The sequence below is a fragment of the Rhinoraja longicauda genome, chromosome 2 (assembly GCF_053455715.1).
Source record: "Rhinoraja longicauda isolate Sanriku21f chromosome 2, sRhiLon1.1, whole genome shotgun sequence".
Taxonomy (NCBI): Eukaryota; Metazoa; Chordata; class Chondrichthyes; order Rajiformes; family Arhynchobatidae; genus Rhinoraja; species Rhinoraja longicauda.
Window position 1 is genome coordinate 81,987,130 of NC_135954.1, and position 25,306 is coordinate 82,012,435.

Consider the following 25,306-nt stretch of genomic DNA (forward strand, 5'->3'; position numbering starts at 1 on the left):
GCAAAATATTCATTGGATTGATTCATGGAACCCACTGTTTATCCTATGAAAAGAGGTTATGAATATTGGCAAAAATAGACATAAAAAGCTGGAGTAACTCAGGGGGTCAGACACCATCTCTAGAAAAAAGGAACAGGTGACAGTTTGGGTCGAGACCCTTCTTCAGTCTGAAGAAGAGGCTCGACCCGAAACATCACCTATTCCTTTGTGAGACGCTTGTTTGGCCTAATACTGACTCCTTAAATGTGCATTACAAATTTCATAAACTTTACACGTTTTGTAATGGTTCCATTAGCTTTATTATGTAAAGATCATCACAGAAGGCAAATAATTCACATGAGCAAAATAACAGAAATTTGTAAATTAGGAGCAGTAGACAATAGACAATAGGTGCAGGAGTAGGCCATTCAGCCCTTCGAGCCAGCACCGCCATTCAATGCGATCATGGCTGATCACTCTCAATCAGTATACCAAAAGCATTTGAAAGGCGGCATTTGATTTTAGGTCTGCAAATGATTTTTATGGGAAGTTACATGCATTTAGCTGGGCTTGGTTGAATTCTATGCCACTTTCAGTGAAGCCATAGCTCTTTTCACATGGCCTTCTGACCACTTGCTTGTGTTCCAGGCAAGGAACCATCCTGTGAATGTTGGGGGCTCGAATCCCTGTTTCACTACGACAATCGAAGTCCCTTTATCCCTTCCAGAAGGATCCGATTCAATGTAATGTTTTGCTGATGAGGGGAAGAAACAGATTAAATATTATAACTCTGTGGAAACTCTGCATTTTTTATCGAATTTGGAAAATTTGCACCGAACATATAAATACCGGGAATGGAAGAGCCTATCCATTTTTATCATGAGTTTTGATTTTCTCCAACCCTCATTTTTAAAAAATCCATCTTAATCTCTAAAGGAGTAATAGCGAGCCATGGTAAATGGCATAAACAACCCCAGAGGTTTTCTACAGAGATGAAAGTTACATCTGGAATACGGCGTACACTTATGGACCCAGTAGTATGGAGGGTCTTAGAAACAATTCTAGGAATGTTCAAGCTGCAAAAGAAGTATTTTGGATGAAAGAACTCAAAGGAATATTTGATGAATTATAAAAAAGTATAAACTTATACAATAGACCAGCTCAGCAAGTTGGTTGTGGGCATGTACTCGATTGATTGGTGGAATTAATTTGTTATTTGAATTAGCTTGAGTGGAAATTGATTGAATGGGCCATGATCTTTATTCTCATTCTATGATTCCATAAGTGGATTCCTAATTGCTGAGGAAAGTTGTAATGGATGTAATCAGTGGAACACCTCCAATGCACATACACTGGACAGCAAGGGGGCCCTTGCTATTCAGTCTGGTGACACCATTTTTCTGTGCTGCAAATTCATTTAACTTACACAAAAAATCTTGATCTATAAATGGAATTGTACTTTCCAGAGATGTGGCTGAGATTAGAGGAAATAGAATATAGCATGTTCCAGTTTTAAGTTGTGTTGTCTGATTCATAACAAAATGTAGGTCGTCCCTCTGTATAACATGATATTAACCCGTTAGACCACTGAATTCTGATTGCTCAATCTGCTTTAACTAGGACAATTTGTACTTCGGCTCATTTCGAAGGCTACATTTCCTTATATCTTTAAGCCTCACATATAAATATATATAAAAAACAATGAATTTCTTTAGTTTTAAAATTGAGTAATAATATCTTGAAAGAAACCATGCTGAGACAGCTGACATGGCAGTGATCAATACTGCATTAAATGCAACCTGTTTATTGAGGCTTAAATGTCTATCTTGCTTTAGTTTGTTGAGATTTAAACTGATGTTATCTAATCTTATTTAATTTGCCGCTGTCTCCTATTGAGACATAGATATTCTGCCAGTCGGTGAAATGCCTGCTAATATTCTCTTGGGTATCCCCTTGTCGTTCTGCACTAAATTATATTTTTCTCCAACATATTCAAGAAAAGAAATAACACTACACCTTGCTGGGTATTGTGAAACTATCTTATTTTATGGAATTGTCATTAACATTTTAAAACACTGTGCCTGTCAAGATGGTATTTCAGTGATAATAAAAAAATAGTCTTGTTCACAAAGACAAAGTGAAAAATAGAGATCTTGTAATATTCTAAATAATGTGATAATGTCATGTGATTCAGAATGTAGTATCAGCCATTTATTTTACAGCACAATTTTGAAATATTTAGCTCCTACAAACAACAAATTAACTGAAAATTCTTGATCAAGTTAATTGAGCCTCATAATTAAATGCTACTTTGTGATACTAGTTTCAGTAGGTACTTGGTGAAAGCATCCAAACAAATTCATTTGAAATAGTATTTATGTGATGGACATAACTCTAAATACTGACTATCACAGCATTTCAATTTGATTTGGAATGTTCATTTAAACATTTATTATCCAATTATTTTGGTATTAGATTTAAAAGAAAACCACTGAGTAAATGTATTGGAGCAGTAATAGTTTTAGATAACTGAACCTAAAATTCAGATGTTGCACTATTTAGATTTGGAAAGACCAAAGAAATTGTGGTGTTAGGTAATTTTGGCACAGGGTATGATGATTAATATTATTGCTGCTTGTTATGAACCAAAAGTTTAGAGATACATCATCGTCTGATTTACTCTGGTAGCTCGAATAAAAATGGCTCAGCAGATTACTGTAGAACATCTTCCCAACTAACAATCAGGCTATGAAACACTACGGCCTCCAACTAAGCAGCAAACTTGGAAGGAACTGCAGATGCTGGTTTAAACCAAAGATAGACACAAAATGCTGGAGTAACTCAGCAGAACAGGCAGCATTTCTTGATAGAAGGAATGGGTGACGTTTCGGGTCGAGACCCTTCTTCAGACTGGCATCTTAGGGGCATTGGTTTTGTCTTTGCACTATTATTGTTTGTTTGAAATTCTGAAGTTCTGAACTTAGAAGCTGAACATCTCTTTTGTTTATTATGGTGATTATAGAGTTTGCATAGAATTATTATGTTTACTGCTGCCAGTAAGTATTGCCGCAGCGAGACTCCTGACGGGTACCCGTAAAAGGGACCACATCACGCCGATTCTGGCTCTCTCCACTGGCTCCCTGTACGGTACAGAATCAACTTCAAGCTCCTCCTATTCACGTATAAAGCCCTAAATGGACATTCCCCCCCCTACATCAAAAATCTTCTAACCCCCCTCTCTAACTCCAGGTCCCTCAGGTCGGCCGACTTGGGGCTACTCACTATCCCGCGGTCTAGGCTTAAGCTCAGAGGTGACCGCGCTTTTGCGGTTGCAGCTCCTAGACTGTGGAACAGCATCCCTCTCCCCATCAGAACTGCCCCCTCCATCGACTCCTTTAAGTCCAGGCTCAAAACCTATTTCTACTCCCTAGCGTTTGAGGCTCATTGAGGAGGCGCTGTGAACTGTTTGCGTGCTACTGTATGTTTCATTTTTTTCCTTAGTACCTAATCAGATGTATAGCACTTTGGTCAACGTGGGTTGTTTTTAAATGTGCTATACAAATAAAATTGACTTGACTTGACTTGACTTGACTTGACTTGGATTTCATTGTTCCGTTTCGGGACATATATGACAATAAAACTCTCTTGAATCTTCGGCCAACCGAATTCCCGCCGACCATTCACTAGTTATCTCACCTTTGCATCCACTCGCTACACTCCAGGGACAATTTACAGAGGCCAATCAACCTGCAAATCCACATGTCTCCCACATGGGTGTAAGAGGAAACTGGAGCACCTAAAGGAAACCCACACGGACACTGGGAGAATATGGAAACTCCGCACAGACAGCACTCAAGATCAGGATTGAACCTGAGTCTCTGGTGCTGTGAGGCAGCAGGTCTTTCCTACTCTAGGATGACTTGTTTTAGAAAATCATATCTATATGGTAGATTGAAATCAAACTTAACTCTGATGCCACTCTGTGTTTTACAGGCTGTCAGCATGCTTTGCCATAGATGGATACCCAATGAGTTGGGGTATAATGCGAATGTGAATCTATTTTAAGAAGCATTGAACTAATCAATCTCCCTGGCATGGGCTAAATTGTAGAGACATGAGTTCTGTTGTTAAGTGAATAGCTTCTTGTGAGTTAAGTGGATCGCCTTTTGCCCAGTCATCATGGTCTGATTTATTCTGGTAGCTCAAACAAAAATGGTTCAGCAGGTTGTTGTAGAACATGTGTGTTGCCAGGATAATGGACAGAGGCCTGAAAAACTCTGCATTTGGTTGTATATCCACAGGTCACCAGACCCCTTTCTGTTCAGACACATAGGAAGGTTGGGAATGTTGGCACGCATCATCTATAAGTTCATATTTACAATGGTACCCTGCGATGCCTGCTATCTTAGCCAAGTCATGTACTCTCTTAAAATCTATTTGTACCCAGATGAACTTTGAAAAGAGACTTAATTGTACTCCATTACCATCAGTAAGTTTTGAGATGTTGCAAATATCTGCTCCTGAAGTCTAGGAGGAACTGGTTCATAGGGTTCACTGGCACAGTCACTAGCAATTGGGCCCTGTCTTGTATCATGGTTGCTTTGGTCACTCAGAATTAAAGGGCGCTCTTTTAGAAAGGAGGTGAAGAGGAATTTCCTTAGTCAGAGGATAATTAATCTGTGGAACTCATTGCCGCAGAGGGATGTGGAGGCCAAGTCAGTGGATATTTTTAAGGCAGAGATAGACAAATTCTTGATTAGAATGGGTGTCAAGGGTTATGTGGAGAAGGCAGGAAAATGGGATGAGATCAGCCATGATTGAATGGCGCAGTTTACTCGATGGGCCGAATGGCCTAATTCTACTCCTATAACGTGAACTTGATGGCAACATATTTCAATGAGGACATCTATGTTAAGTGCAATCATTTTACATGTTAGTTTTCATTTAGGGAAGTTGGACAATTGCTTCTAGGCATATGTATTCTGATAGTGGCGAGTCAGGTGCACAGGGCGATGAAGAAGGCATTTGGCCCACTGGCCTTTATTGGGGAGGGTATTAAGCACAAAATTTGGGACATCATGATGCAGCGGTAGGAGCCATTGGTGAGACCACGGAGTACTGTATGCCGTTCTGATCTTCCAGCTATAGGAAGGATGTCACTAAGTCGAAAAGGGTGTAGAAGAGATTCACCAGAATATTACGCGGGCTTGTGGGTTTGTGTTATAGGAGAAATTGGATACGTTGGGTCTTTTTCTTTGGAGCGTACGAGGCAAGGAAATGTGCCCTGAGTCTCTTAAGTTTCTAGGCTGAAGACTCTTCGCTTGGGATTCTGGTGGAAGAATAATGATGATTATAAAATAGCATTCAGTGAAATTAAGAGTTGACAGGGAAAACTGAAACAAGATAGAGGCAAGGGTATGATACTTAATGTGGATGACAGGTGAGAATAACAAAAGGATGTTTGCATTCCCCTGTCCAGATGAATTCCTTTTAACTAGAACGCTTAAAGATCTCTCAATTTAGAAACAAACGGATAAATTAATTCTCTTTAACCCTTAGAAAATGATTGTTCCCTGTGTCAAAGGTTAACGCAGACTTACCCGATTTTACCACCTCCTTTTTCTCCACGTCATTGGCATCTTTCCCAATCCAAACAAATACCTAAATATTAATGCATAATTACTTTAAAGATTCCAAACATTTGCCACCTTCATTTATACTTTCAATATAATTTTAACGTTCGTGTTGTATGTTGATGGCTGTCTATGCAGATCACTTAATTTCTACGGTCCAACCTCACGTTCACGGCATGATGTCTGGTCTATGGGTATGTGTGCAAAGGGATACCCTGACAAAGTGATGTATAGTAAGCTCTATGATTCCTGACTTCCCTAATAGATGTGAAGGCCTCTCAGAAACTGTGACAATACTTTGCTAATGAAGTTCAGCGCGAGGCTTGCATCGGCAGAATGAGAAAATCAATGCTTGTAATTTCAATAGCTCTGAAGTCAGATAGGGCTGCAGCAGAGTTTGATCTCTAATCTTCTTGGACTCTCTAATCACTAAGCTAAATTCCATTATTTAAAGCTTGTGTGCAAGGCCACCCAAGTTAAAAGGTTTCATGCCCAGGTATCTTCCACTGTTACTTTCTTAGATCCTAGCACACACATAAAAGAAGCTCTTTGGTGACTCTATTGCAGAATCCAATCATCTCATCTCTGTTCAGCCTCCTCAGAATATATAAAAACTTCTGTAGAAGCCTTGGACATTTGGGGCTCACGATAGAAAAAAGATAGAAATCTCTGTTGCAATATCTAACTCCTTATGACTTGCATCCAAGGAACGTTATATTTAGGGTTAAGTGTGCTAACGCTTTACAACATTTCACAGAAAATTTATTTTCCATCTCCTATTGAACAGAAAATTATCTTGAAATGAATGCCAGCTCAAAGACTAACATTTGGAATTACTGTCAACATTTCAACTGAAGAGAACATTTGTTTTATTTTGCCTCATTTTAAAATATTATTAAAATTGAGCTCACTTGATTTAGTATGGGATTTTTAGTTCAGTACAGACTGAATAAGCCAAAGGCTAAGAAGCTGAGAAAGATCAGCTTTTGGGGTTGGGTAATTTGGGTGCCTGTTTAGTGCTTTTATTGTTGGACTGTGGGTGATTGAATTAACATTTTGTTCAAGATGGCCGCGCCGTTGTGTTTGGCTGCCTGCCACTGTATGTTTCTTTTTTTTCCTAGTCAGATGTGCAGCACTTTGGTCAACGTGGGTTGTTTTTAAATGTGCTATACAAATAAATTGACTTGACTTGACTTGACTTGACCTAATGCAATGAATTAGAGCAATCAGTGTCCAAAAATAGTGCACTGCCCTGGATGTAGGCTGCTCACATTTAAAGCAAAACACGAAGTGTTGGAGTAACTCAGTGGGTCAGACAAATATATTTAAACACCGATATTAAGCTTTAAGTTGTGGTAGCAGTGGGGCAAGCTGAAATGTATCAACATTACATCAATAAAGTTAACGACTTTTTGAACAGACCTGATCCCAAACGTCGAATAACATGACATCATCTTCAGCTAAATCATCCTGTGTGTACTCCCCGGGAACTTCCTCAATCTAGAGCAAAGAATATATTACTGTTTTCATATTGCTTATCGATAAGAAGCATACAATCAATCTGGCTGTGCTGACATTACTTCATGAATATATTCATTGCCCACAGCACCAAACGTCAGAATCACCAGTATAACCAGATGAGTTTAAACTATATTAAGCCCTGTGCAGGGGATAGGTGACTCTCAGTTATCTTGTAGATAATAATTTGGTAGTTGTTTATCGTCTCAGCATTTCAGGTTGATATGATTTTGGTACGCAAGCAAATGACTCCCGGAAGTTAATCAAACAGAAGCAAACACATTTTTAGAGAGTTGAACTGTACTATATGCAGTGCAGTTGTGAAAATTCATAAATATTTATTTCCATATTGAATGATTCCAATTCAAGTAAATATTCATAACTTGCTCCCTCCTGTCCAATGCATGTTAACTCTTGCCGCCATACAATTCAGAGGTTGAGGAGAGGATAGATAGATGGATAGATGGATGGATGGATGGATGGATGGATGGATGGATGGATGGATGGATGGATGGATGGACGGACGGACGGACGGACGGACGGACGGACGGACGGAAGGACAGATAGATAGATAGATAAATAAATAAAACGATGAGCCATACATAGGATAGTCAGTCTGAACCTTTATCCCTGCGTACAAAAATCAGGCATGGGGAATAGCTTAAGGTTAGATTGGTAAAGTTTAAATGAGACGTGCAGAGCATATTTTTTAGAATTGAGTGCCCGGAACATGCCACCAGATGTGGTGGTAGAGGCAGAAAAGGAAAGTGGCATTAAGAGGCTTTTCGAAAGGTGCAGTAGGGAATGGCGGGATCTGGATTATGTGCAAGCAGAGGAGATTAGTTTAACTTGGAATGATATCTGGTACAGGCAGATAGACACAAAAAGCTGCAGTAACTCAGTGGGACAGGCAGCATCTCTGGAGGGGAGGAATGGGTGACGTTTCGGGTCGAGACCCTCCTTCAGACTGAAGACTACCTTCGATTTAAACCAGCATCTGCAGTTTTCTTTCCTACACATTTGGTACAGACAGTGTGGGTTGAAGGGCTGGTTTCTGTGCTACACATTGTTCTAATTCCACATACATCTACATTTCTTTAGCATCACTCTTAAGTGCACATTTGGCAATGAGCAGCCGTGAGGTTGGGTTTTCCGTCTTCATTAACATGAATACACTGGTAATCAGATCATTTATTGTGGTTTTGATCTAGCCTAGGGATATGGAACCTAATAGCAGCATTCAAGTTAGGGTAGCTGACTCGGCACAGATTAAATATGGACAGTGCATTTCAAATTCATCCCAGGAAGTGCAGTTACTTCACAGCTAATAAAGAGGGGCCTAGACACTATTGTTTTTCTACCAACACTATGAAGAAGAGCATAATGTTCATAAATAACAAAGAACACAAAGCAGCATGATAATAGATTCAAGGACCGTTTTTTGCTGGAATCGAGGAAACATTCCGCAGAGTTCTCTCTTGTTATTGAGAGTATAAGAAAATAACTGCAGATGCTGGTACAAATCGAAGGTATTTATTCACAAAATGCTGGAGTAACTCAGCAGGTCAGGCAGCATCTTGGGAGAGAAGGAATGGGCAACGTTTCGGGTCGAGACCCTTCTTCAGACTGATGTCAGGGGGGATATAGGTGGAGACAGGAAGATAGAGGGAGATCTGGGAAGGGGGTGGGGAAGAGAGGGACAGAGGAACTATCTAAAGTTGGAGGTCGATGTTCATACCACTGGCTGCAAGCTGCCCAGGCGAAATATGAGGTGCTGTTCCTCCAATTTCCGGTGGCCCTCACTATGGCACTGGAGGAGGCCCATGACAGAAAGGTCAGACTGGGAGTGGGAGTGGGAGTTGAAGTGCTTGGCCACCGGGAGATCAGTTTGTTTAACACGGACCGAGCACAGGTGTTGAGCGAAGCGATCGCTGAGCCTGCGTTTGGTTTCGCCGATGTAAATAAGTTGACATCTGGAGCAGCGGATGCAATAGATGAGGTTGGAGGAGTTGCAGGTGAACCTCTGTCTCACCTGGAAAGACTGTATGGGTCCTTGGATGGAGTTGAGGGGGGAGGTAAAGGAACAGGTGTTGCATCTCGTGCGGTAGCAGGGGAAAGTGCTCGGGGATGGGGTGGTTTGGGTAGGAAGGGACGAGTGGACCAGGGAGTTATGGAGGGAACGGTCTCTGCGGAACGCAGAAAGGGGAGGGGATGGGAAGATATGGCCAGTGGTGGGGTCCTGTTGTAGGTGACGAAAATGTTGGCGGATGATTTGTTGGCTACGCTGGCTGGTGGGGTGGAAGGTGAGAACGAGGGGGATTCTGTCCTTGTTACGAGTGGGGGGAGGGGGAGCAAAAGCGCTGCGGGATGTAGAAGAGACCCTAGTGAGAGCCTCATCTATAATGGAATAGGGGAAGCCCCGTTTCCTGAAGAATGAGGACATCTCTGATGCCCTAGTGTGAAACACCTCATCCCGGGCACAGATGCGGCGTAGACGGAGGAATTGGGAGTAGGGGATAGGCTTTTTGCAGGAGACCAGACAAAAGGTATAGAAGTATGAAAACACACCACCAGATTTGAGGATAGTTTCTTCCCAGCTATTATCAGGAAACTGAATCATCCTAGTCTATCTACCAAAACCAGAGAGCAGTGCTGAGCTACAATCTACCGCTTTGATGACCCTCAGACTATCCTTGGACTTTGCTGGCTTTACTTTGCACTAAACATTATTCCCTTATCATGTATCTATACAATGTAAATGGACCAATTATAATCATGATTTGTCTTTCCGCTGACTGGTTAGCATGCAACAAAAGCTTTTCACTGTAACTCGGTACATTGTGACAATAAACTAAAGTGAAACTGAAATTGTCCTTGGCAATAATTTTATTCTACATTTTCGGGAATCAGTCTGTTGATGGCAACATGAGACAGGGAATTGCACTTTATATTCCTTTAAACAATTTTGCACTGTTTCGAGCCTCACATGAGGCCTCCACATGTTCCACCATGTTTCTGAATAAGGGGCTAATCAGTGCAATATGGTTTTTTAGTGTGAAAATAATAAGGTGTGGAAGCAAAATACTTTTCTATTTCACGCACCAAAATAAAATAACTCCAGAGCGTACATGCGATGGCGTGAAAATAGAAAAATTATAATGGCACAAAGCTTGATTTATGCAGTGCCATATACAATTTATCACAATGAAAACTTACAATGAAGCACCCAGTCTTATTTGAACAGGCAAATAAACGAGGCTGATAATATTCTTCACGACTTTGTAACAGAGCTGAAGTTTGATACTCCTTCTTTCCACCGAGTGAATTCCAAAATGCATCTACAGAATTGGAAAAAGTTTCAAAAACACCATGAAGTCATTTTCATTTCAGCAAAATTGCTTTTTTTTTCCTAAATATGTTCAACTCCAAATGCTTTTTCTCTAAATAACTGCTGATGTTTGATGGACGTCTTACCTGGTTCTTTGCCTTCAGTAATCCTTGTCGCCTGGCATTGCAGGACTGTGGTCAGATATTGAGCCCCTCGCTCTTCATCGCTGCTGGCTCCTTTGCCAATCCAGAAATAGGCAGTGTTTTGTAATTTCAATACAAAAACATCATTGGAATTCAACGACTGAGCACCAAAGTCAACCTGAGAAAAGACCCAATATAAAGTTCAATTCCAGACAGTTATCTTTCACATGGTTACTCTCCAACAAATACTATGGAGACACAGGGAACTGCAGATTTGGAATTTTGAGCAAAACACATAGTGTTGGAGGATCAGACAGCATCTACGGAGGGAATGGACAGGCAACAAAGCTTGGCAAGTGATAGGTGGATACAGGGAAAGGGGTATTTTTATTGACAGGTTGGGTGGAGTAAGTGACAAAAGTTAGAGGTGAAAAGGAAACTAAGGATGTCAGATAAGCGGAGAAGATACAGTATGTGAATTGTAATGTAAAATCGAAGGATATTGGTAGAATGGGACAGAGGGTAGGGGAAAATGGGAGAATAAAAGAGAAATGAGGGACTTGGGAGATGTGTATATCTATTAGTTTATAACAGGATAATATTTGTGCAGATGCTTTACTGCCTCATATCTTCCTCTTTATCAAATCTTGTTGCAATTCTAAACCATGGATCACTGCTTCAGCCATTCCTTGCACCACAGTATCCCATGAACCAAGAACCGTCCATAATGACTCCTAACCTGACCCCTCAATAACCCTCCACAATCACTCCTAACCTGACCCCTCACTTCAGGTTTTTTTTGCATGGAATAAACTTCATCACTGATTTTCCAACCAGACAAAATAGCACATCCTTATACATTCTATCAAAACGCTTTGCAATTTTAAAATCCTCCATAAAATCTCCTTTTAATAATCTTTAATCCAGTGTAATAGTCCTTCCATCAAACTGCTTCCTGTAACTATCAAGTTTCGCAGACTTGCCATTGTTTTGCAGAAATTATACAGTGCAATCTCCATGGTTCCTATTAACAACAGAATGCCCAAAACTGTATTATGTACAAGAATTGTAGTCCATCAAAGGTCCCGCACATTTTTTCTTTTTCAATTGTTTTAAAACATTTATAACTTTATCCACCTGTATTTATAAAGAGTATGAGCCTTCAGTCCTTGTTATCTTTGATCGATCGGGGCACAAGACATCCCGCAGATACAAAAAATATGGACACCATCAAGGCATTTTACTTTGTACTTAATACCTACCCCAATAAGCATAAATAAATATAACATTAATGTATAACATATTAAAATATTTAAATATCTAAAATATTTAAACTCTTGGAAAAAGTTTAACAGGATATGAATCACATGTGGGCAAAGGGAACTAGCTTGGATGGGACATATCAGTTGGCATTGGCGAGTTAGTTTAATTTAGTTTAGTTTAGAGATACAGCGTGGAAACAGTTCCTCCGGCCCACCGAGTCCATCCCCGCACACTAGGGCCAATTTACAATTTTACCAAATCAAATCTGTATGACTTTGGTGTGTGGGTGGAAACTGAAGATCCCAGAGAAAACCCACACAGGTCACGGGGAGAATGTACAAACCCCATACAGCCAAGCACCAATAGTCAGGATTGAACCAGGGTCTCTGGAACTGTAAGGCAGCAACTCTATCTCTGCACCACCATGCCGCCCTTAGTTCAGTTTATTGTCACGAGTGCCGAGGTAGAGTGAATAGCTTTTTTGTTGCTTGCTATCCAGTTAGCGGAAAGACTATATATGATTACAACTAGCTATAGATTTTATAATCACGAGATGCAGCTGCATAAACAAAGATTAGTCTCTGTAGAGGAGAACACAGCGGGGAGCCACTTGGCACGGGTAGTCAGGAAACGTTTCCCATATTTACACAAACAGTTACTGGTTCCTCACTGTATGTGTGTAGAAATATTTGTTAGAAGAAACAAGGCTGGAAGGCTGGCCTGATCTGTGCCAACTTTGCAAATATGTGGATCCATTGATAGCAAATCAGTAGCTAATGAAGGCCGAGTGTTATCACTTTTGTCCAGCTATTCACATCACTTGCTGCATTCTCTGACAGCACAGCCCCATTCTTGGTTTATTTTCTCATAAAATGTGTTGCTGCATCAATGTGTAAATTTGCTTGCATCTTCCATTTCCTGGTCCATTTTTCTAACCAATCATTGTCTTCCTGAGATTTTTAGCATATACATAGATGTAATGCTGAGCCTCTGGAAGGTGCTGGTAAGGTCGCATTTGGAGTATTGTGAGCAATTTTGAGCACCATATCTGATGAAGGATGTGCTGGCCCTGGAGAGGGTCCAGAGGGGGTTTACAAGAATTACCCCAGGAATGAGTAGGTTAACACACGATGAATGTTTGACGGCATTGGGCCTGTACTCGCTGGAGTATAGAGGAATGAGTGGAGATCTCATTGAAATGTACAGAATAGTGAAAGGCTTTAATAGAGTGCATGTGGAGTGGATGTTTCCACTAGTGGGAGAGTCTAGGACTAGAGGTCATAGCCTCAGAATTAAAGGACGTTTCTTTAGGAAGGAGACGTGGAGGAATTTCTTTAGTCAGACGGTGGTGAATCTGTGGAATTCTTTGCCACAAAAGACTGTGGAGGCCGTCAATGGACACCTTTAAGGCAGGAGAATGGGGTTAGGAGGGAGAGATAGATCAACCACGATTGAGTGAATAGCAGAGTAAACTTGATGGGCCAAATGGCCTAATTCTGCTCCAATCAAAGGATATGAGGTTGATGGCGGCGCTGTGCAGCAGCTGCAGCTTACCTGCAGTCCGTTTGGCTTTTGTGTTTTTTGTTGGTTTTTGTCTTAATTGTAGTGTTTAGATGTGATGTAGTAATTTTTGTGCTTGTGTACTATGTGTGGGGGAACTGTAAAATTGTCTCTTCCGAACGGAGACCCGACCTTTTTTTTTTCTGGGTCGTGCCTCCGTTCCCGCTGCGGCCTACCATCGGCCAAACACCTGGAGCTGGCGGCCTCCAGCTGGGACCACCTGGGCTCTGGTTCGCAGAGTCCGCGGACCGGACTTACCATCTGCGGAGCTGTTTGCCTTCGGAGGCTGTGGTGGCGCTGCAAGAGCGGCTGCGACTTGCCTTCGGAGGCTCCGGAGCCTTCAGCCGCGGGCCGCATGGATATCAGAAGCTCGCAGGCCCCTGGGTGGGGGCCGACATCGGGAGCTCTGGCAGCGGCAGCGTCTTCGCCCACCCCGAATCGCAGGGCTTGGGTCGGCCCACTGCGGACCTTTCACCGTTCGGCGAGGCCTGAAATAGGCCGCGGGATTTTTCTCTCCCCGGCGGGGGCTTCAATGTCGGGAGCCGCGACTCGAGTGAAGCAGCATTATGTCTGGCCGAGGGAAAGGAGGCAAAGGTCTGGGCAAAGGCGGAGCAAAGCGGCACCGGAAAGTGCTTCGCGATAACATCCAGGGCATCACCAAGCCAGCCATCCGCCGCCTGGCTCGGCGTGGCGGGGTCAAGCGGATCACGGGTCTGATCTACGAGGAGACCCACGGAGTGCTGAAGGTTTTCCTGGAGAATGTGATCAGGGACGCGGTCACCTACACCGAGCACGCCAAGCGCAAGACGGTCACTGCCATGGATGTGGTGTACGCTCTGGAACGCCAGGGCCGTACTCTCTACGGGTTCGGCGGCAAAATAACAGGGGCCACAGTTTAAGAATAAGGGGTAGGCCATTTAGAACAGAGATGAGGAAAAACTTTTTTAGTCAGAGAGTTGTGAATCTGTGGAATTCTCTGCCTCAGAGGGCAGTGGAGGCCAATTCTCTGAATACATCCAAGAGAGAGCTAGATAGAGCTCTTAAGGATAGCGGAGTCAGGGGGTATGGGGAGAAGGCAGGAACGGGGTACTGATTGAGAATGATCAGCCATGATCACATTGAATGGCGGTGCTGGCTCGAAGGGCCGAATGGCCTTCTCCTGCACCTATTTTCTATTGTCTATTGAGCCACGACCGCCCCAACGCGCAGCGGCAGCATCTTCGCCCGCCCCGAATCGCGGGGCTTGGGTCGGCCCACTGCAGACCATTCACCGTCCGGCGCGGCCTGGAACGTGGCAACTTCAACAGCCTGACCGCGGGAGAAGACGGCAGGGGAAGAGAAAATACATTCTGGCCTTCCATCAGAGTGAGGAGGTGATTGGAGGAGACTCACTGTGATGGATGTTTCTTTTTTTTGTTTTGTTTTGGTTTGTGATTGTGTGTGTAATTGCTTATTTTTATTGTTGGACTGTGGGCAACGAAATTTCATCCAAAAGACTTGTTTTTTTGGATGACAATAAAGGTTATTCTGATTCTGATGCAAGAAAATGGCACTGAGGTAAAAGATCAGCCATGTACACATTGCATAGCAGAGCAGACACGGGAGACTTAATGGTCTACTCCTGCTTCTATATCTTTGAGAGCTACCTAATTATTGTATCTTTGTTAACAACCCCCCTTTCTTTGCATCATCAACAGAATATGTGATCATCTTTTTTGTGTCTAAATGCAGATCCAGCAAGTATTTCAAAAATCACTGAGTTCCCAGCACTGATCCCTACAGAAAGCTTCCAAATATTGACTGATCGGAACAACATTGACTTTTCATTAATTCCATTCAGCAAATTTCTTTAAAATGCTGATGAATTTTTAACCAGCCTCTGTGTCTGAATTTTATAAGCTAGAATCTTGTAAGGCATTTTATCAAATGGTTTCTGAAAATTCAGTCCCGACTGCCGACTGCCTTTGGAAATGTGTTCTTCCCCCAGGCAATCCTCCCTGCAGAGACATGAGGGAGAAAGCTATCCCTCACAGAGCTGCTGTTCCGCGGAAGGGCATTTCACAACCTAGCAGATGGGAACAAAACTCGAACCACTCGTAAAAGTGTTTGGCAGCTGGCCAAGCTATAACTACAACTCTCCCAACTTTGTCAGAAATGGTTGGCACATTCAAAATTAATTTAAAACAATAACAAGACCAGAGTGTTATATTCCATTACTTTCTGAATTAAAACATGAACAATGCATTCAAAAATTAAAAAAACATAATAATTATTTGTTGAATTAATACTCCATGCCCTGCATTTGTTCTCCCCCATTGAAGTGGAGTAGAGATGCACTCCAGGCACAACCTCCACTCTTCATGTGGATTCCTGACAGTCAATAATAGGAAATTCCCATAACCTTCTGCTGCTGTACTGAACTCCGTGAGGAGGTTAGTGCCAGAGAACTTGCTCGTTCCCCAGTGCCCAATTACTGACAGGAAATTACCAAATTCCACAATAGAAACGTGAAAGTTCCTGACAGCTAAGTGGGGACATGTTGCCAGTTCTGACACTTTCAACAACATTGTACTGCAAAAGCCAAGGCGTTCTCTTTTATCTTACAGATCTGTTGTTTCTCCAACCAAGTCTCCTGTATTTTTTAGGCCACTGAGTTTGGCAGGTTGGCTTCTGAGTCACAAATTCTAGCTTCCCCATAAATGTCTGAATGTCTTTGTATGAGCCTTACCTCCACAATTCTTGTTATGGTAGCAAGATTCTTTCTGACTTGGAAAAGGCGTTGCGGTGGGGCAGGTGTCTGGCCTTCCTTCCGTGACGTCCCATTTTTATAAATTATGAGGGGTTTATCTTTAAATAAACTAAGCAAATGAGAAGGCTCTTTCCCTTGGGTCACGCGAACCTTTAGAAGAAAGAAAACAAGTCATACTCTCATTCAGATTGATGAATACCATATTTCAAAATACTTTGCTGATTTGTATTCAGGTTATTTAAGTTCAATGGCAATTATAGTCCTTCTAATCGAAATTATGATTAACCTGAGAAAAGGTTATAAAATTATGAGAGGCATTGATAAGCTAGACAGTCACAACCTTTTTCCCCAGAGTGAAATGTCAATGATTAGAGGACATAGGGTTAAGGTAAGAGGGGCAAAGTTTAAAGGAGATGTGCAGAGATTGGTGGGTGCCTTGAAAGGACTGCTTGGGCTGATGGTAGAGGCACATACAATAGTGGCATTTAAGAGCATTTGGATAGTCAAGTCAAGTCAAGTCAATTTATTTGTATAGCACATTTAAAAACAACCCACGTTGACCAAAGTGCTGCAAATCTGACTAGGAAAAAAAAGAAACATACAGTGGCATGTGGATTTGCAGGGAATGGAGGGAAATGGATCACATGCAAGCAGAGATTTATTTAACGTGAATCATGTTTGACACGGACATTGTGAGCTGAAGGGCCTGTTTGTGTCCTGTACTGTTCTATATATATATATATAAACACAGCACAAAAAGTAAGGAAATTTGTGTTTGGTAGATTATTTCTTTGTTGTAACAATGCTTCTTGGCAATAAATCTTATACAGTTGGAAAGCCTGTTTATTTCCCTTTTAAATGGTGCCACATTTGTAAGGAACATGCATTTGTGGGATGAGCAGCAGAGCTGAGTATATGGGTTGCGCCCATGAAAAATTTGCCAAATCTTCTCTGCCAATGCCAAACAGCTTATTCTGCTGTTGCTATTGACTCTTGTTTTGAGCTTCTGGTACCCCCAGGTGCTGACAAGAATGGGATGCCATCTCACAACAGTGTGTGAACAGGCTGGTGACCAGCATGAGGAGGAGGTGCCAGGCTGTTATGGCTGTGTATGGTTCTTCCACACGCTACTGTGGCTCCTGTTCATTAAATGAATAAATTGTTAAATTGCCAATATGTCTTGTTTCTTCAGACTTCAATCATCCAATCCACCAAACAACACCGAACAAGAGTCAATGGCAGAATAAGCTGTTTGGCATTGGCAGAGAAGATTTGGCAAATTTTTCATGGGCGCAACCCATATACTCAGCTCTGCTGCTCATCCCACAAATGCATGTTCCTTACAAATGTGGCACCATTTAAAAGGGAAATAAACAGGCTTTCCAACGGTATAAGATTTATTGCCAAGAAGCATTGTTACAACAAAGAAATAATCTACCAAACACAAATTTCCTTACTTTTTGTGCTATGTTTATATATATTTTTTAGAGATACAGCGCGGAAACAGGTCCTTCGGCCCAACGAGTCCGTGCCGCCCAGCGATCCCCGCACATTAACACTATCCTACACACACTAGGGACAATTTTTTTTTTTTTTTAACATTTACCCAGCCAATTAACCTACAAACCTGTACGTCTTTGGAGTGTGGGAGGAAACCGAAGATCTCGGAGAAAACCCATGCAGGTCACGGGGAGAACGTACAAACTCCGTACAGACGGCGCCCGTAGTCAGGATCGAACCTGAGTCTCCGGCGCTGCATTCGCTGTAAGGCAGCAACTCTACCGCTGCGCTACCGTGCCGCGGTATTGTGAGCTATAACATACTAATAACCTAATATGTCAACTAATGTTTTAAATCATTTATTTACATTAACGTTTTGGACAAATTACTCATTATTTCAGGGTAGCTGGACATAAGTTCACATATCCACAGACGCTGCATTAGTTAAAGCCAGGTCCAACTTATTTAGAAAGCCAACTCGATTGATTACAGTTTGGATTAGGCCTCAACTGGGTTTGTTATTTTGAAATGGGTTCTTTGGTTTGAATTATATTTTATCAACTAATAACACCGTGAGTGATGGAATTGTCAAGAGAAACAGCCGCACTCTCTGATTTTTGATATGTTTGCGCAATGGTAGTGAATCAGCTGTGTTGTAAAGTTGATGAAGAACTTAATGCCCTCAAACAAACCTGGTAGTACATTAAGAGTTGGTGTTCTCAGAATTCTCTGGAGACTATAGCAATGAAATTACATATAAAGAAACTGCAACTGAAATAGCGGGCCAAATGTTCTACAATGAAAATGAACTATGTTGAGGCATGTGAGAAATGTGTCATAATGTATAGAGATGAGGAGCTTGTTCGAGTATATTAGGTAGAAAAGATAATTCTGAAATTCATACACCTGTAATTAAATTGAAAGATTGCATCATATATCCTGAATAAATTTTACCTTGGTAAATAATATTAATGAATTTTGATCAATTGGATGAAAAGAATATAGTTATCAAAAAGACCAGTGTCCCTGATTAAAATAAATGTGACGGGTACATTTATAATGATCTTTTCATTAAAATGCAGGATGAACATCGGCACTAAAGTAGCTGTTACAAAGGATAAAGAGAAATTTACACTAGATTCACCACGGAAGTCATTACTGGCATAATTAAAACAGAATGATGAATAGCATCTGTATTAGCAATGAATAAACAATTCAAACTAAACTGAGCCGTGCCAAGCCAAACAATGTCAGTTAATTTGAATAAAAGACAAGGATTTGCTTTGTCCCAGAGGTTTATTTGACATCACAAAGCAGAACAGCCCTGCAATTTGTTGGACTACAGCAAGGATAACCTGCTGCACCATTAATGCATCCAGCACGATGTACACATTTGGAGAGGAGCAGGAGGGGAGTGAAATGAAAGGTCATCTATTCTTGGTAGAAAGGGAAGGATGTTGGAAGATGAGTGAGATACAATCAATAGAAGACCAACAGTCTCCCGATGGAGACAAATGAATGGTGTACTTGTCAGGATCAGTAAGATGAATGAGAAACAAGCCAGCTGATAGCACAATAAGGAAACTTTTGGAAAGAATATTCAGCCTGCAATTTACTTTGATGCTATGATATTCTAAATAATAATGATGACTTAGTCATCCAAAGATGAGGATTTGTAAATGAATTTTCTTTTGCTATAATGCTCCACAACAACCCAAGCAGTGCGTTGCAGGCTTTAGTCAGATTAAAGCAGTAACCATGGACAAATGGCAGGATTCAAGAGGAAATGAAATGGGAAGTGGATATTTATTCACAAAGTGCTGGAGTAACTCAGCAGGTCGGAGAAGTGGAGTTGTACCCGTTGTACCCAACTGAAGTACCCAGTTAAAATCAGCCCTTGTGGTTCATCAGACTCACTGATCACATTTTATATGGTGTGTGAGCAATTTTACAGAATTGTCTATATTGCTACAGAATTATTGGACGGAAAGTCATGGCAGGCATATTGCAGCTGAATTTCCTATTGCTGTTCTGAATGAGAGGACTCATTTTCAAAATCTAAACCACATTATATAGTTAAATTTAATCATATGTAACCTCAATTGTTCACCTTTGTGCAACCTCTTACTTTTTTTCCCTTACATATTAAACAAACACACAAAATGAGCAATTTCCAGTACCCAATATTTATGTTTAAAGTGGCTGTGAAACTGTAAAAAAACATTTTAAATCATGCACACATATATCATAAATACCTCTTAAATAGTTTTAAAGTATCCAATCATGGGATCGGGGATTCGTGGCCTTTGTGCAGCCAATTGCTGGAATTTAACATTTAACATTGACAATAGCAATGAGCACAAATTGCCACGGTAACCTTTCTTCTTCCATTTACAAACAACATTGATTTCTATACATTCATGATTACCTCTCCCAAGTATAGAAAACCTGGTAATGGCCTGAATCTAATCTTTTATTACAGTAATAAATAAATGTAAGCATCATATGATCATAGTTTATTTCCTGATAATTGCTGTGTTTGATTTTATGTTGTGATATAGCAAATAGTTTGAGGCTGGTAACCTTTATAATGAATCATATTTTAAACTGGCAGTCCTTCAGGCTGTTGGGTCTGCTCTGCCAGCATTTTTAAGTTCCACAGCCTCATTAAATATAAAGACTGGGAGCTGGAATTTGATAATTTTGTAGTTCCATACCTGGGCATATACCACATTGAGAATTATGTATTTTTGGTTTATGGCTGCAAAGATATAATGCATTATGTGATTGTAGTGATGTCCTGTTTTTCATGCGAACATTTGTACTACTAGATTATAAAATCTGGCCTCTTTCAAGTCTTATTGTGGTGGTGGAAGGATATAGGACAGGTACATTTAGAGTGATGGGAAGGTGGTCATTGGAGACGGAAGATTTATTGCGGATGATTGCCATAGAGTGATAGAGACATACAGCTGGGCCCCAACTTCTCCATGCCAACCAAGATGCCCAATCTAAGCTTGTTCCATTTGCCTGGGTTTAACCCATGACCCACTAAATCTATATATAACTGTCTAAATATCTTTAAAATGTTATTGCACCTGCCTTAACCACCTCCCATGGATGCTTGAGAAGACACAAAGTGCTGGATTAACTTAACGGGTCAGGCAGTATCTCTGGAGAGCATGAATTGGGATGTTTCATGTCAGTACCCTTCTTGCCCTAAACTATGGCAGCTAAATCCATATATGTACCACCTCTGTGTGAATGTTGCACCTCAGATTACTGTTAATTTTTTTTTCCCTTTCAACTTAAACCTATGGCCTCTCATCTTTATTCCCCAAGCCCTGAATACAGACTGTGCATTCACCCTATGTTATAGGGTTAGAAGAAACCTGAAGTGGGCCTGAAAGAACGCTGGAGAATCAGAGAAGTTTAGGAATGGTAGTAGGTGAATATGGAATAGCCAAACTAATGAAGACGGCCAAGTAGAAATTCAGAGGTTAGCAAGAATTTTATGGATAGTTATATTGAGATGATAGAATCGGGTGGATTGGCAATTGATTGAAGAGAGCTTCAAGGGATCATGGAGGACATTGAGTGAGGGTTTGACCTGATCTGGGCTTGCAGTTGGTACCCGTGCAATTAGTGATAGCCCCTTTAAAAAATGTAGGAACAGCTAGTCTTCAACAAGTGCTGACTGTGAATTGTGGTTAAAAACATTAGATAAATCATGTCAATTCAGCATTGTGCAGCCAGTGGTGTTACTGTCTATGCCCAGCAACCTCTGTATGCATGAGTACCATGTGGATACCAGACTACACTAAAAGTGATGGAAGCAAGCTATCGTTGCACAGAATGTGTGATTGAAACTTTCAATGAAACTCCTCTGCCCATTCCATGAAACCATTTATTAGTATTTCTAGCCCTGGGATTTCTTTTTAAGAGATTCATTTATAAATTACACTCCTAATCTTTGCAAATAATGCAAAGCAGCCAGTGCTTATTGGTATACATTAACACAATTTGTAATAATGGCAAGTACATGTAGGGATACAATTCAAGCATTTGTTTCAAGGCTTACCTGAACTGCTCTCCCACCAAGTGATAGGTCGAGATTGACCGTGAGGAATGCTGACATAGTGAGCTCATCTATTGTAGCACTGGATCCTTGCCTGAAATAAATCAAGTGGATCTGATTATAAATGAGAACATGGAATGCAAATTTAAAACAATTTGGAGGGGACACTGAATCCATCTACACAGTTAATCCACTGGACAGATGCTGCTAAAATATTGTGAATTTTAAATGTAATTTGAAACAGGCAATGTAAGAAAATAACTGCAGATGCTGGTACAAATCGAAGGTATTTATTTCACAAACTGCTGGAGTAACTCAGCAGGTCAGGCAGCATCTCAGGAGAGAAGGAATGCTAATTCATTACAGATCTTTCCCAATTTTAATTCCCATTCAATTCAATAGGTACTGTGGGAGAGATTGTAATTTTGCACTTAAGAGTTTAGAGATACAGCATAGAAGCAGGGGCTTCGACCCACTGACTCCCCAACAATCATTGATCAGCCGTTCACACTAGTTCTATGTTATCCCACTTTTGCCTACACATTAGGGATAATTTTAAAGAAGCCAATTAACCTACAAACCCGCACGTCTTTGGGATGTGGAAGGAGCACTCAGAGGAAACCCATATGGTCACAGGAAGAATGCGAAAACCCACAGACAGCACCCAAGGTCATAATCGAACCCAGGTGTTTGGCACTGTGAGGCAGCAGCTCTACCAGATGCGCCATTGTGCTGCCCAATGGCTGGATAGCTAACATGCATTTGACAATATCATCGGCGTGTACGTGTCTGTCAAAGTGTGTCTGTATGCATGACTTAGCTGACCCCTCAGAGCAAGACATTGGGCTATGGACACCAGCTTCTGGTGTCCACACCACCAGGAAAAAGGTTTAGGTACAGAGAGGAAGGGGTAAGAATGTTATAACATAAGTCCTCTGCTGTGGAAGAGTAAAGATTTGTGATCAAGGTAGTGTCTTTTTAAATCCCCTATATTTTTGAAGAACGGCTTCAAATTAAAATAGAATGTTGCCTTGTTGTGAGCGGCAAAATAAATGTCATTAATTAATTAATGGAAGCTTTAAGTGGAAGTTTTGACATATTGAGTAAATGACTGCACGTTTATGTTATAATTTCCAGTTTGGCTGTTAGACAAAGACACTCACTATGCTCAAGTGGCAACAATGGGATCTCATTTCAGGCTTACTCAGCAAGACAGGCCTGCTTCAATTTTTGATTAAAAATATTCCCAGATAGAATGACTATTTTTTTGTTCAATTCCATCTTCGTAATTTGGCTATCATCGACCTTTCAAAGAAACTTATGAATATAGCTATGCAACTGTTATTAAACACATACAATAGACCACAATAGTGCACAATAATGCTGTGCAGGGATGAGAATAGAGTGAAGCATAAAAATAGCAGGAGACCATCTAATTAAGAATCTGTGAGAATGTACAGTGGAGCCATAATAATTAGGTTAGAATAATTAACCACTTCTAATATGTAGAATCCATACTGAGTGGCCAACATGCTGAAAAATCTCTCAATACATTGGATTTAATTTGAGTAATAAAGCCTGGATATCATACTGTGTCTCATTTGTGGGCTGTGGTGGAAAATTCAAGTAGCAGGCTTGGAAACAAGCAATGCATGTACAATTGGTGAAAGGAAGCACAAGCAGCAAAATTAAATCACGATCGGCTCTATGCCTGTAACACGGAATACATATTTGTTTCAAAGCTGCAGCGATATTGCATTAAACATTAAAAAAGGCTTTAAAAAAAAGTTCCTTATTAAATAACATTATTTATTTTTTAAACATATATTAAGGGATATTGAGAGAAGCCTTGTCTATAGATTAAGGCACAGATCAGCCAGGATCCAACTAATGTTGGGACAGGCTTGAGGAACTAAACCGCTTACTCCTGTACCCATCTTCCTGTGGTGTGGAAAGGTGCTTTAAAAATGTTTCTCTGAGTTCTTTATAAACACATGGCAGTAAAGATTTATTTTGATCTGTAACAGAGTAAAGATTGTGCCGCATTGTCCACCAGGCTTTGATGAACGGAATATCAGCTGTACAGGTAATATGAAGCTGATAAAAATGTAACCACTGTTCAGACCAAAATTCCACCTTGCAGTGCAATGGTGTAAACCATATCTGTGAAGTGTGGCCCACATAATTGGCTTTAAAGCTGTGACTGGGACGTGGTTCACAACTCCCCAGCTTCCTCATTCATCCAGTCTCAGAGAAAGTTGTTTCTGAAGCAATACTTCATATACATTTGAAAATGTATAGGTACACACTGCCATTTCTCCCAGGGAAATTTCTGCTTCAGGAGTAGTTGATAGTCCCAACAGTTATTAGGCAACTGAAACATCCTACCACAACCAGAGAGCAGTGCTGAACTACTATTTACCTCTTTGGTGACCCTCGGACTATCCTTGATCGTATTTTGCTGGCTTTACCTTGCATGAAATGTTATTCCCTTTTCATGTACCTATACGCTGCTAATGTATCGATTGTAATCATGCATTGTCTTTCTGCTGACTAGTTAGCACTTAACAAAAGCTTTTCACTGTACCTCGGCACACGTGACAATAAACTAAACGAAACTGATGCCACTTGAGGTCCAGCATGTAGCAAAATCATTGATTACATTCGGGAACCATACTGGTTCTACAATTTAGGTGCTATTGTTTCTTTAGTTCACTAAGAATCCCAATCATCTGAAGAGAAAGGAACTTGTGTCTAAATCTTGGGAGGTGCACTTAACCAATGTGCAAATCAAATGAACATTTCAGCAGGCATATATGTGACAAATATTCTGATATATTCTATTGTCTGGGTCACTGAGTTTCTTGCCTCCTGGAAATACAATGGCCCCTCAATGGGAATGTTCATGATTTAGACAGTCCCACTGCCCATTGTCTCTGGCCATTTTAGAAGGATGAGAGGAGATCTTATCGAAACGTATAAGATTATTAAGGGGTTGGACACGTTAGAGGCAGGAAACATGTTCCCAATGTTGGGGGAGTCCAGAACAAGGGGCCACAGTTTAAGAATAAGGGATAGGCCATTTAGAACTGAGACGAGGAAAAACCTTTTCAGTCAGAGAGTTGTGAATCTGTGGAATTCTCTGCCTCAGAAGGCAGTGGAGGTCAATGCTCTGAATGCATTCAAGAGAGAGCTAGATAGAGCTCTTAAGGAAAGCGGAGTCAGGGGGTATGGGGAGAAGGCAGGAACGGGATACTGATTGAGAATGATCAGCCATGATCACATTGAATGGCGGTGCTGGCTTGAAGGGCCGCATGGCCTCCTCCTGCACCTATTGTCTATTGTCTATTGTCTATTCAACACATGACAACCGCCTGAGGCCAACTGTGGTCCATTCACTTCCCCCACTCCCCTGAGGTGGAATTCCTGAATGAAGCAGGAGGCTATCAAACAAACAAATGCCAATTAGACTGACCCTTGTAAACCTGCCAGGGGCTGAAGTACATGAACAGCTCCCTGACTAAAGAGTTCAAAGAGAATCTGACCTGCAAGGGG

The 25,306-nt window shown here is 41.1% G+C and overlaps 1 protein-coding gene across 1 annotated transcript in view; it reads right to left on the reverse strand.

The window, feature by feature from the left end:
* Positions 1-289: 289 nt before the first annotated feature.
* scin (scinderin) overlaps positions 290-25,306 on the reverse strand; it is a 102,728-nt gene continuing 77,711 nt past the window's right edge. Inside the window, exons 10-16 of the mRNA XM_078422015.1 lie at positions 21,755-21,845; positions 16,153-16,323; positions 10,605-10,779; positions 10,347-10,468; positions 7,035-7,112; positions 5,580-5,640; positions 290-733 (exon numbers count right to left, since the gene is read on the reverse strand). Coding sequence (XP_078278141.1) covers positions 561-733; positions 5,580-5,640; positions 7,035-7,112; positions 10,347-10,468; positions 10,605-10,779; positions 16,153-16,323; positions 21,755-21,845 — 871 coding nt within the window. The 3' untranslated portion in view covers positions 290-560. The remainder of the gene's footprint in view (positions 734-5,579; positions 5,641-7,034; positions 7,113-10,346; positions 10,469-10,604; positions 10,780-16,152; positions 16,324-21,754; positions 21,846-25,306) is intronic.